The following is a 12821-nucleotide window of genomic DNA, read 5'->3' as shown; positions in this document are numbered from 1 at the left end:
TTGTTAGAAACAATTTAATCTTCATGTGAAATGAGAAAGGATGTTCCAGAATCCAACTGGCAATGCAGAAGCAAGATTCTGTTTCAGACATTTTTGCTATGTTTATAGTTTTATAATCACTATAATCCCTACTTATTTAAGAAGCAACTATAACTGCAAACTAGAGTTTTCCCAAATATATCTCCCTATTTTCACATAATACATTATACACATATTTTAAAAAATGCCACTGCATTTCAGTTTTATTCCTAGGCTACAAGTATTAAAAGACAGAGTTTGAAAGAAATCAGAGGTAGCCAGTGTCATTCTATATTCCAATGATGAAAAAAAGAAAAACACTCTAAAAAATTAATATGCTATTTACAAACCGTAACAAACTACAGTGAAATAACAATGTCTGAATAGCAATGCTAATCCACATCAGCTACACTGTAGCAGAAATACTTCACTCAAAATAAATATAGAGAGAAAAAAAAAAAAAGCAAACCCAAAAAAACTCTAAGGTTCCAGGATCACTTTATATTAATTACAAATACCCCAATGATTCTTTGTTTTATGTGACTGTCCGTCTCCTAGTACTCATGTGAAACTGTATGTATATACATATATATAAAAAATAAATACATATATATACACACATAAATGATAATAAAAAATGGCATACATAATTTTACATATATATTATATACATATATTTATAAACATAATTGAGAATATGCACATCTATAAACACACAATAGGGTTGTGGGGCAATTTCATACAGTCCTTCCCAGAAGTATTGCATCTTAATTTAAATTGTAATTCAGAGTTAATCTCTATTGAAACCAGTATTGATAGCGTCAGTTTCTTAAGTTGTCTACTTCTTTTACGGTTCAAATTGATAAGATTTATATTTTGAAGATCCCCTTCTAGAAATTTCAGGGAAGAGCACACCCATACCTACATAATATAAATGAAAATACCACAATATTTTTTTTAATACTGCTCATTTCAAAAACACGTATTCAGGTTTCCACAGTCCCTCAGCACACTAACAAATAACAACATAATGCTCCCCACGCTGTGATACTGTGTATTTATATCCACAAAGAAAGCAGGTTCGGCCCAGCTTCAGGACAGAATGACGACCCTTTCTGGCTCTGACTCACAGACTCTAGCATACCAAAGCGCGCCATGCTTCTGAAAGCATCACATTAAAAAATACTCTGTTGCCCATGGGATATGCCTGGGGTAAATCAGAACGGATTGTAGCCTGGAATAAGTCTCACACTCTGAAGAAGGGTGGGCTTCTTGTGCTAGTGAAGCCTTAGCTACAGCTTAAGCATTTGATTCCTACTAAAGTCTGCATTTTAAAATACATTTATGTATTTTAAATGCATAAATATGTATTTATGTATTTTAAATGCATAAATAAAAATGCATTTTAAAATACTAAGTATATCCAATAATGGAAATAATTCAGAATACAAGCACACAATAGCAATTTAAAAAGTCACAAACTTACCTTCCATGGGCTTACAAACTGTGTACGTGCATATCGAGTTAACATGTGGATTATGACAACTTGACCCCACTCTTCCACATCAACCAGCAAGTTACATAGCTTTCGGTAGTTCTTGTGAATCAGATCTATTCTGTCTGGACACACTTCCTCAAATGCCATCACAACACTGCCAGCTACCAGCTAGAAAAGAAAATATCAATCAGAAGGTCAGTGTTCCTTCTGCAGTTCATACAGAAGTAAGAATCAGAATTAATACTAGTAATTCTCATCAATTTCAAATTCTTCCTATTCAGTGAAAAGAAACAACACAATGCCTAAGCACACATAAATAGTATCTTATTTAAAATAGAATTTGGATAAGTTTATTAGAACAGAGAAAACTGTTTCTATTACACACATAAATCTTAGCTCCGAGCACTGAAGACACCATGCAACGTAAGCATATTTTTTTTCTTACAGTTATAGTTTCCAAATAAATTATCACAGAACTTGCAATTAACTCAGAAATAACAGGAAAAAACAAGCAGTATAATACAGCGATATGGCCAATAAAGTCTCTTGGGAGTCTCTTACCAGCACTGGCATGATCTAACTAAAGAAGAACTAAGTAAGCTTCCCAGCACTACCTGGGATGCAAAACTTCTCTTGATATGGCCAATTTAACTGTCACATGAAATTTTACATTAAGAATTTCATTAATATGCTTTGCAAAAAAAGAAAAAAAAAAGCAGTAGTACAATACAGAGACATTATGACTTTTCCTCAAAGAACACAAGCAGAATTTCTGCATGTTGTTCAACACTGCTCTAGCAGTTAAAAAATTACACTAAGGGATTATTTATGTCCTGCTATCTTTTCATACAATTTTTTGCTTCTGTAAGAAATAAATCTTCATAGGTACACAAAGATCCTCACACTCAATATGATCATAAAACAGCTTTCTTTTTATGAGTAAACCAGGTTCTCAACACTCTAAGACTTCAAGTTCACTGAAACCTTCTGATAGGGCATTTTCTTTTAAAAACAAAGAAAGAAGAAGGTTCCTATTAAAATTCTGGCAGCAGATTACTTTAGCTGTGGGAAAACCCAAAAACTGACCGTGCCTTATAAGGGCATGTCACTGTGTGCCTGGAATTACTGCTTGTTCTCTTCTAATTGCCTTAATTAAGATTTGTTTTGTATCAGAGTACACGTTAAGTCAAATAACTAAAATGATGAGACTTTCTATGAAGCAGCTGATATGTATGCAGTTAGCATGCACACAGTATAGCCTTCTGGCAGCAAATTAATGTCATATTCTATCTGAGCACTGGGGATCTGCATTTCAACTTCTAAAATTTCCCCAATGACTTAAAGTAAGCAATTAAATAGAAGTGCAGTTTATGGAAATGGTACTTTTTTAGAAATATTAAATACAATGATATTCATATATTACATTTTTCTCCCTATATTTGGCTGACATTTGGTTTATTAGTATGCGCCCAACATTACAATTGCAAGAAAACAGCTCAGAATATAGTCTTGCTATTATGCTAAACAAGTTTCAGGCTCTGTGGGGATTTTATGAATTACCAATAAGAATAATCGTGAAGTTGCATTTATTGTCTCCAGCCCCAACCATACACTGGTACCTGCCGGTCCCAGCAAATATACAACTCATTCCAGGGATCAAAATTTGATTATTTGATAGAGCCAAATAAAACATACTTTACATCTAAAATAATTTGCTATTTTTTGCCGCATCACAAAAACAATAGTTCTTTTTTTGTTTTGCTGTACTAAAATTCCTTCTTGATAACATGCTGCAGTAAGCTATTTCATAATTAAAAAACCGCTCCGAGTTGATGCTTAGGTGTGGCTTCAAAACTCAGCAGAAGACAGTGATTAACTTCAGGCACATCACTATCAGCCCAGATTAGCTGAGGATGGAAGGAAGGAAAAGCAAGAAGAATTACATTTTAGAACCTGGGTGCAACACAGAAATTTTAATCAGAATGCAAAACTCTGAACTGCAGTTAAGGCCAGCTTGCAGAGGATGGTGTGATGGACCTGAAGATTTAGAAGAATGAGATAACACTTCTAGACCACAGAGAATTATTTTTAAGGTCACTGTTGCACATGCTTTATTGAGGATATTCTATTCCCTTGCAAGTGGGTATAGTACAGTACAGGATAAAATATCCTGTTTGGGTCACAGCTGAAGGAAGACACAGATGATGGTGTCCAGCTGTAGTTCTGAAGTGCATATCCTTGCCTTTTACCGCTACTAGTAGTGCACACACATATTTTGTTGCATTTATTTTTTATGTCAATAGTATATGGTTTAAAAACTGACATAAAAGAATGCTATCACTTATGAACACTTAAAAGATATTAATAAAAATATATACAATGAAACAAAAGAGATGCACTGGATGAATATGCATTTTATTCCTGTGGCAAGTCTAGATTTACAAGTTAATGCAGGAATTACCACACATCATACCACTATTTAAGATCATGCCCATGTACCCATTATTGCATTTTCCTAAACTTGGCTTTTCATTTGAAAGAGGTAAAAAAGAGTGTAAGAGAGACTGAAAATGTACTTGTAAGAAGATCTTGTCTGAGAAAATATTCTAATGCCTTAATAGGAGATTATTTTAAAGTTGATGCTTTTCCCTATAGTACAATCTCACTATACATCTAACCATCAGAGGAACAGCTAATAATATTTGTTTATTAAATGCTCACATTCCATAAAAATATTTAGAATTAAAACAAAATGACTTAATCAGAACATAAGCCAAAAAATATTGGTTTCCAAAAAATAGACAGTTAATTTCCATCTCACTGTGTCAATAGTAGCTTTTTGTATAACTAGAAAATATAAATCACTCCAACAAAACTAGCAATGAGCTCATCAAATTCAAATGCTGCTTTCCATTTATGTATTTTTTATATTAAAGCAATAAACATGGTTCATTTGTCTTCCACTGGTTGCCACGTTTTTCTGCGCTGTTGCTATGAACTTCAGCCATTAGCCGTGCTCCAAGGTAAACTATATGAACCATCAACAAAAGTGACACCCAATCTATGGAGTTCATATTTCCTCCAGATTATCTATGCTAGTTGACAAGCTGGTAATGAAAAAAATCACACTAAGCAAATGGTTCCTCTAATAACAATAAATTTTCTATAAAATTATGAAGGGTACAAAACGTTTCCTTGCATCTATTTTGTCATGAATTCTAATTAACGCTGCGAAAACCTGAGAGTGCTGGGTCATCACAAGAAGTGCACTGAGGTTTGATTGATAATGCAGCGCAAGTTGGCCTGTGCTGCCAGGATTCCTCTCCCTTAAATTAATGGCCACCCCACCTGCCCTAATCATACAGCCCAAATGATATTCCCCTTCTTATTTCAATTTTCTGGAAGCAAGGAAACTGGAAAAGATCAGTCATTTATCTTCTAATAGCTGGATAATAGATCTATCACAATAAAATATCTGCACACACCCAATCATTCTTTTTTCCACAAAAGTTAAGCCTTTACCAACATGAATTCAAGAAAACATTGTTTCATCCACACGTTTGGGTCCCAAACTAAAACATTAGGTTATTCACAGAAGCCTACTGTTGAAAGAAAAAGAGCCTGGCTTCCTTTACTCCTCAAATACACTGCTTTAGTTTAAAAGACATCTCTTGATTGCAAAGTCATCACCAATTCCTAAGATCATTTTCCAGTCTAAGGGGTCTCATGTTGGAAGATTCTCCACTTCACCTACTAACCATGCAGTCTGCAAAAGAAATCTCATACACATTTGCGTAAAGCCTTTTCATTCCACACACCACAACAGAATAATAAATTTACTTAAATATTACAAGTAATTTAATGTGATTAAAATATTCTCGTTCAAGGGGGAAAAAATATTATTCTAGAAAAAAAAATTTTTAGGAAAGAGTGCAAATCCTACTTTTCAGTTAACAGATTCCATACAGTAAGTTAATTTACTGTCAGTCTTCACCCAAAACCTCCCTCTATACCTTCCCGTATTACTTCCCAGCGGAGATTTCTGGGAACAGCACACCAGGAGAATATACTTAGGAATCAATAAACACCTGTAAGTCTGACCAATATGTTTTGAACATTCTCTCCGAACTCTTCTAAACAGAAGAATGTTAAAAGCTCTGCTGCACTCTATATACTACCTGGTCCCAATTCAGAAGCTGTAACGGCAATAGCTATGAAACAGTACAAAACATATGCAGCTGCATACTGATCCTGTTCTCTGGATAGGGATGAAAAAAATTCATTTTATCATGCAGCACATGTGTTTATATGTCCTCACAAACATCACAAACCTTACTTTTAACAGAGGTATCTGCCTTAAGCAAGCAAAATCACATCAAAGTTAAAAACAGAAGCCTGCAATAAATTTGGATATTTTTAATATGGCCAGCATCCATACAACTACATCCCAGCTACAAATGTATATTGTACTTTTTCTTGCAGATGCAACTTTAGATACGTTTTGGGACACTTCAGTTTGGGCAGAAGAATGCAAGTCACAAGTTCTTTTTGTTTTGCAGGTTTGGACAACAGACATGATTGCTTTTCAGTATCATCACAGGTATTTTTTTTTTAAATGCTGTAACTCGGGTATCATTAATAAACTTATCTTTTTACACAGAGTTGTAAATATACAGGCTTTGAACACAATGTAATTCTGCAGTCCTTCAGAATATGCCAAAAGCAACTTAAGCAAAACAAGTCCTGCCTTAAATGCTTCCCAAAACTAGGTCATTAGGCTTGCCAAGAGAATGGAGGGAAAAAAAAAAAAAAAAAAAAAAAAAAAAAAGGTGAAGCAACAATCAACCAAAAAGAAAGCTGGAATTAATTCTCCTCTAACCGATGTAATTATACTTTCACCTCTGACTATGTGACTACCAAGTTTCTGAGAAAATCAATTCAGCATAAAATACACACATGCTTTTATCTTCCTTTCTACATAAACTTATACCAGCTGCTCAATTATCTACAATTACTAGAAAAATAAAAGGAGTGGGCATTCATGCTCTTATCAAAGTCTGAGTATTTTTTTTTTTGAAAGCAAGGGTAAAAACACAGCTAGGAGTTTCTTCAGTTTATGTAACAAAAATACTTGTAAATACTGTTTTAAATAAAAATTACATACACTGACACAAAATCACAGGTTTTTTGATACACTATTTCCCAATTGGCTACCCTAGAGGGTATGTTAACGATGGTTTGCACTTGGTAATTTTGCATCTTAGATTAACTGAGTGCTCAGATTTTAAATGAATCTTCATGTTAGAATCATAGAATTGTTAGAGTTGGAAGGGACCTCAAGGATCATGTAGTTCCAACCCCCCTGCCATGAGCAGGGACACTTCACACTAGGTCAGGCTGCTCAGAGTAACATCTATCCCAGCCTTAAAAACCTCCAGGGCTAAGTCACTTAAGGAGTAGAGTGGTCTTTCATTTATCTCACCAGAAATTTTAATGAAGTCCTGGGTTAAGGTCTGATCTCATTTAAAGTTTTGCTTACCTCAGCTTATATCAAAATTTACTAGTGACTAAGACTTAAAAAATGAACACATTTTGTACAGTCTGATAAAATGGCTTAATTTCACTGTATTAAAATTCCATTGAGACAGTTTCTTGCTGTTTCAAATGTAAAATTACTGTGACTAATAGAAATACACCGTGTCTTTTCTGTGCAACATAAACAGCATTAATAATCCAGAATAGCATGTTCTTTCTGAAAAAAAAATCTGGTTTACATAAATTTAGAGACATCTACGTTTAGCAGCCAATTGTCTCACTTTAATGTAAAGATTATGTCACTAAATTTAAAAATCCTGCTTGAGGTCAAACAAGTTGAGAAAAATAAGTTTTTACTCATAATTTAATAAACTGAAGCTCCAAATATCACTTAAACAACATTTAACTGTTATATACATCATTAACATTAATAAATTACATTCTCCCTCCAAACATGCCTCAAATAAATGGAACATGAACAAAAAGCCAAACAAATCACATGTTGGATTTTCCCACATTCAATTACTATATACAATGAGTGCATTGTATATATGGTTTAAATGCATGTAATATGAGGATAGTCAGCCCTTAAGTACAAGGAAATGCCAAAAGGAACCTGACATTTCTATCAAGGCAAAAATGTGGAGAACCACTGATGTTGGACAATTCCCAAAGTCACTACAGATCTTCCAGTCTGGTAAAGACACTATTTAATGGAAATGCCATCACTTTCACAAACTGATCTGACATTAGATTAAAACAATCAGGAGGTGATAAATAATGTTGACAGAAGGGAACAAATCTGTACATTTGCAGTGATGGAATTCAAAGATGACTGCTGAGTAAACACTTGAGGTTCAAGTTCCACATTACCACCTGTGTGGGTTTGGCTAGGATAGGGTTAATTACACACACACACACACACACACTCCAAGAAGCTAGGAGGGGATACAGCAAAGATAGCCTCCTGAACCAGCCAGCTGAGTATTTGACACCACACTGATGTCACGCCCACTTCAGAAAAGGGCTGATACAGGCAAGTTCAGGTGTTTCAAGCAAGGAGATGGCAGCAGTGGGGCAGGATCAGGCAAAGGAGTGGAGGCCATTGCCACCTGTTCAGTGGTTTGCGTTGCTTGGTTTATATACTGTCTGATCAGTATTTATTGTTATTACTTAGTTTTGTTGGTTTGGTTTACTTTTAATTCTCTCTTTGTGCTATTTTATCTCTCCTTATCTCAACCAATGGGGTTTTTGCCTTTTTCGATCAGTTTTCCATCCCATCCACCCAGGGTTGTGGGAGTGTCTGCATGGAGTTCAGCTGCCAGCAAGAGATAAACCACGACATCACTCTATAAATTTCGGGCTGACTGCCCAACAAGCATTGGAAGCTACAAAAACCTGAGAAATACCATTAAACACACATTCGCACTTCATTAGGTTATGACACAATACTATTCTATGGCTTGGATTCATTTCCAGCACTTCTGTTCCAAAAATCCCAACTTCACAAAGACTATAAAACATTTTCTAAAAGCTTTTGTATCTTTATGCATGGAGAAAGAGCTTTGAGGTGTATGAAATTCAGCTTGCCTTAGAGAATACAGAAAGAGTGTTCAAATAAATAAGACTTCAAAAAGTAGCCAACCTAAAGCTATGCAGGCTACACCTATATGTAAGGATCAATATCCATAAACAGCTGCACCTTCTCTACTGTTAAAAGCAGTTACAAGTGGCACTGCTTTCTTCACTGTGAACAAATGGCTATGCTCCCCGAGCAGAGGCAGAAAATAAGATTCGAGTTACCTGCAAAGAAAATGCTTGTGCACCATGTGGTTCTGTTAGTAATTCTGGAAGCTTTCTGGGAACTTTCACGGAACATGACAAAAGATAACTGCCTGAGGTGAAGCTTTTCCATGCTACACTGCTTTTCCCAAATCTATCAAGAATTAAAGAGAGACCAGCTCACTTTAGAGCACAATATGCTGTGGAGTCTGGGATGAAAGAGCACATATTTATACTTGGTTTTGATTCAGAAAGTCCTGAGGAGAGATTTTAATGACTCCTTTTTTTTTAACACTAATTCTTTGTAGCACTTCCTGAAAAAAAGTAAAACTTCTGAATCCGAGATGTCTCAGCCCAGTCTGGACTCAGGTCTTGCTAAGTAGGGCACAGATCAAGGATGAAAAAAATGCAGCAGTTATTCATACTGTCTCCAGAAATGTCCAGAAGACCAAATTCTAGACTATCATTCTTAGCTTCTTGAATGTGCTGACAAAATAGCATCACTTTGACTACTGCTTCAGCTAGTATCGTCATAAATGGTGACCATTATTCAGCCTCACAGCCTGAACTCTGGAATATACTAAGTAAAGAACATTATAACTAACTCCCAAGTGCCAGGAACATCATGCTAGGGGAAAACAAGCTCCAAACATACTCCATACTTTTTTCGTCTAATGCTTTGTTAATGTGTAAATGACTAGTTAGATAACTTGCCGTTTACTGTATGCAATAAGGACTAGGAAAGAGAATGAAATCTCAGGGATTTTCTCTTCCTGCCATCAGCAATAAAAAAGAAACAAAGAAGGCTTCTGAGCCCTTTATGCCTCCACAGGTATAAAGAATCTAATCTCACGTTCACAGATTGCATGCACACCAAGAGCATGAACCATGAAAAGAAAATACAAAGAACCACTGGGGGGGCAACTCCACAGAAGCACAAAGGCCTGACAGATGAGTACAGGTCAAGCATAGATGCAGTCAGGAGAACTAACTGATTTACTGTCTGCTGAGCCATTAAGCTCTGACACTCTCCTTCAGTAACCCTTCAGTGGAAGTTTGCAAGATGTCTTTTAGAGACCAGCACTATTTATGTTCAAAAGACCTGGACTGTGCTAGAACAGGTAATGTATTCCTGTGTGTTACAAAAAGCCTTGGCAAATAGGAGAAGGAAGAACACACTATCTGGTACCCAGTAATACTTTAATTTACTCAAAAAGAATTACATTCAATAAGTTACTAACCTGAACAAGAAAAACAAGATAATGTTTTAATTTACAACTCTTTCTCCATTTGAAGCCTATCTTTGACTCCTTGCTCAATTACCTTTCTAGCTTAAATTTGAGAAATTGTTTGTAGGGTGCAGGAAGGATAAAGTGTGTGATCATTGTGAGATGTCCAGGAATTAATAGAAAGAATCTGTACCTATATACAGCAGGCAAAATACAACAGGAGTGTTTGTCCCAGGACATTGATTTTTACTTACCAGAGTGGAAGTGGATATATTTGTGTGAACAAACCAGTTCACAAGTGGCATCATTGAAGATTTGTACATGCTACAAGGCAGACTGATGTCAACAGGCAGACCATGCATCACACAGAAGTAACTCATGTTTACAGTATCACAGCAAATTGAAATTACCTGATTTCTCAATTTCTACATAGTACATGTACACTTATTCACGTAATTATATAATTCTACATTTCAAAAGTACGTTTAAAGAAGCACACATAAAAACCATGCTATCAAATAGTGATTAAGAATACCCATGACGTATGAAAAATTACCAGTTTTATTACAGAAAATGATCACTTAATAGTGACCAGTTACAGCATAGAGCACAGATGTACAATGATACTTGTATTTAAAAACATAAAACCACATTGGTAATGGTTAGGAAAGTTTATGAAGTAAAAAGTAAACTATTAAAAAATATGTGTAATAGCATACTGTTTCTTACCGTGCTTCTGTCCTTCAAAAGCTTTTCTATCACTTCAATTAACATTTCCTTTTGCTCTGGATCAAGACTAGAAGGAAAAATAAATATTTCTTTTTACATATTTGGTCAGACACAACTGAAATAAAAACCAGGTATGTTTGGTGACCTTTAGACACAAAATGGGAACCAAGAGCATTGAAGAAACCACTTTGAGAAAAATCAAATATTCCAAAGAACAGATGGTAGAAGAACTTGACTGAAAATAAAATTAATAGAACTGAATTGAAGGAGTATAAAATTAAATTCTAAAGATTATCTTTATATTAATGTGTGTTCTCTAAGAATGTTAATACTTAAATCCTAAACTTTTTATGAGTTTAAGAAACATTACTACAAGCCAGCCCATTACCAGAAATTTGACTGAGCTTTAGATGTTAAGTCTTAAGAATCTCACTGCTTTTGCAGAAGGAAATTTCAGCATGAATGAATTCTGCAGTGAATGAGCATCAGGGCAAGGCAGAATCATACTTTTCTTATCTAATTACTGAAACAACACTTCAAGTAAAACATTTTTTAACTTAAATCCAAAAAATTTGGATACTGTATTAAAGGGTACCTATACAAAGCTAGTGTGCAAGCTGAAGCAAAGCTGTATCGTAACAGAGGAAACACAAAAGTTACAAACATTCTTTGTACCATCCTTTTCATATTCAAAAAGGAGATAAATTTACAGAAACATCAATTATTGCCAAACTTGATTCTTAGGTAGGTGAGGAGGATGAACTTTTTGTTCCAGTTGCTTCTTCATCATGGATCTATAAAGCATGGAAGAATGTAAAGCCAAGGCAGAATAAAATACAACGAGGAATGTATGACGTCATACAGGCATGTAGTTACATGCCATTGAAGAGTAATTTCAGCATGTATACTTTTACTCTAAGTAAGAATTTGGTCATTATTGTACATTTCAGTTTCAATACTGAGTGATGAACCCTTTCCAGCTACACATTCACAAATGCGTATTCACTACTTCGCTAAGGCTCCCATATTCTAGAACATGCTCGATGGATTAAAAACTTTGTGAGAAGCCACCATCAGCATAAGCACATTGTTCCATATGTACTTTACCATAAACCTTCTCTTCCAACTTCTATTTTTGTCAAAAAGGGTTTATTGAATCTGCTGTCAAGGATGAAAACCTTCAGGGGAGATGGTATAGGTCTTACTTCAAATCTTAAAAATTGGTATAAAATTTAAAGAGAAAACGGAGTACTTATTAATAAGAAAATGAAAAATGCCTATTGCCTTCTATGATAAAGAAAATCTTCCATAAGGGCTATGATAACTGAATTCAGATTCCTCGTGCTCTTCTTTCCTGAGGTTTTAGATAAGCGAGGCAGCATTCTTGGAGAGAAAATAAAAGAATGGCCTAACACTCAAAGTAATACACTCCCCATTATGGTATCTACTAGTGATAGTATTAAATCTATTAATACTAATGATGGAACTTTTAAGAAGTCCTTCACCAAATCTTGCTGCAGGTAGGTGTAAGTATACGACAGAATTTTCTACTGATAGACAGAAGATATTAACAGCTTTGAAATATATTCTAAGTGAAATAAGCATGAGATCTGACATTTTTAATGATAAAATTACTCCAATGTACCTGGCAATGTTCATTGAATTGGGCACAAACGTTGCTGTTCACACTATGCCTGAAATCTTTTCTGTTTGATATGTAAGTTTCCTGCTGTCAGGATTGACTGAACCACTAATGAAAAAGCTCTTCTAGGTCAGACATCTATCCAAACACCATGACACTAAATGCAAGGAAGATTGGAGTATCGAACTTGGATCCAGAAGTCCTACTGGAGCACTAAATGTACTATATGACTATCAAACAGCTAGAGAAGTCATTGAAGCCAAAAAGTAAATATAAGCACGAGTTAGAATAAACTATTACTACTTCTTACACAAATGTTCACAGAACACAGAGTAATTAGATGTAGGAGACTATATAAAAGCATTGACTGATCTTAACATCGAAAGTC

The 12821-nt window shown here is 35.0% G+C and overlaps 1 protein-coding gene across 1 annotated transcript in view; it reads right to left on the bottom strand.

Annotated features, from left to right (window-relative positions):
• The window catches only part of AP3B1 (adaptor related protein complex 3 subunit beta 1), a 141095-nt gene that overhangs the window by 109250 nt on the left and 19024 nt on the right, over positions 1 to 12821 (bottom strand). The window contains exons 5-6 of the mRNA XM_054398147.1: positions 10792 to 10858; positions 1505 to 1684 (exon numbers count right to left, since the gene is read on the bottom strand). Of these exons, the coding sequence (XP_054254122.1) occupies positions 1505 to 1684; positions 10792 to 10858 (247 nt within the window). The remainder of the gene's footprint in view (positions 1 to 1504; positions 1685 to 10791; positions 10859 to 12821) is intronic.

Source organism: Indicator indicator, chromosome Z (assembly GCF_027791375.1).
Source record: "Indicator indicator isolate 239-I01 chromosome Z, UM_Iind_1.1, whole genome shotgun sequence".
NCBI classification, from domain to species: Eukaryota; Metazoa; Chordata; class Aves; order Piciformes; family Indicatoridae; genus Indicator; species Indicator indicator.
The sequence above is the reverse complement of the archived record's forward strand: the minus strand, read 5'-3'. Positions and strand labels throughout refer to the sequence as shown.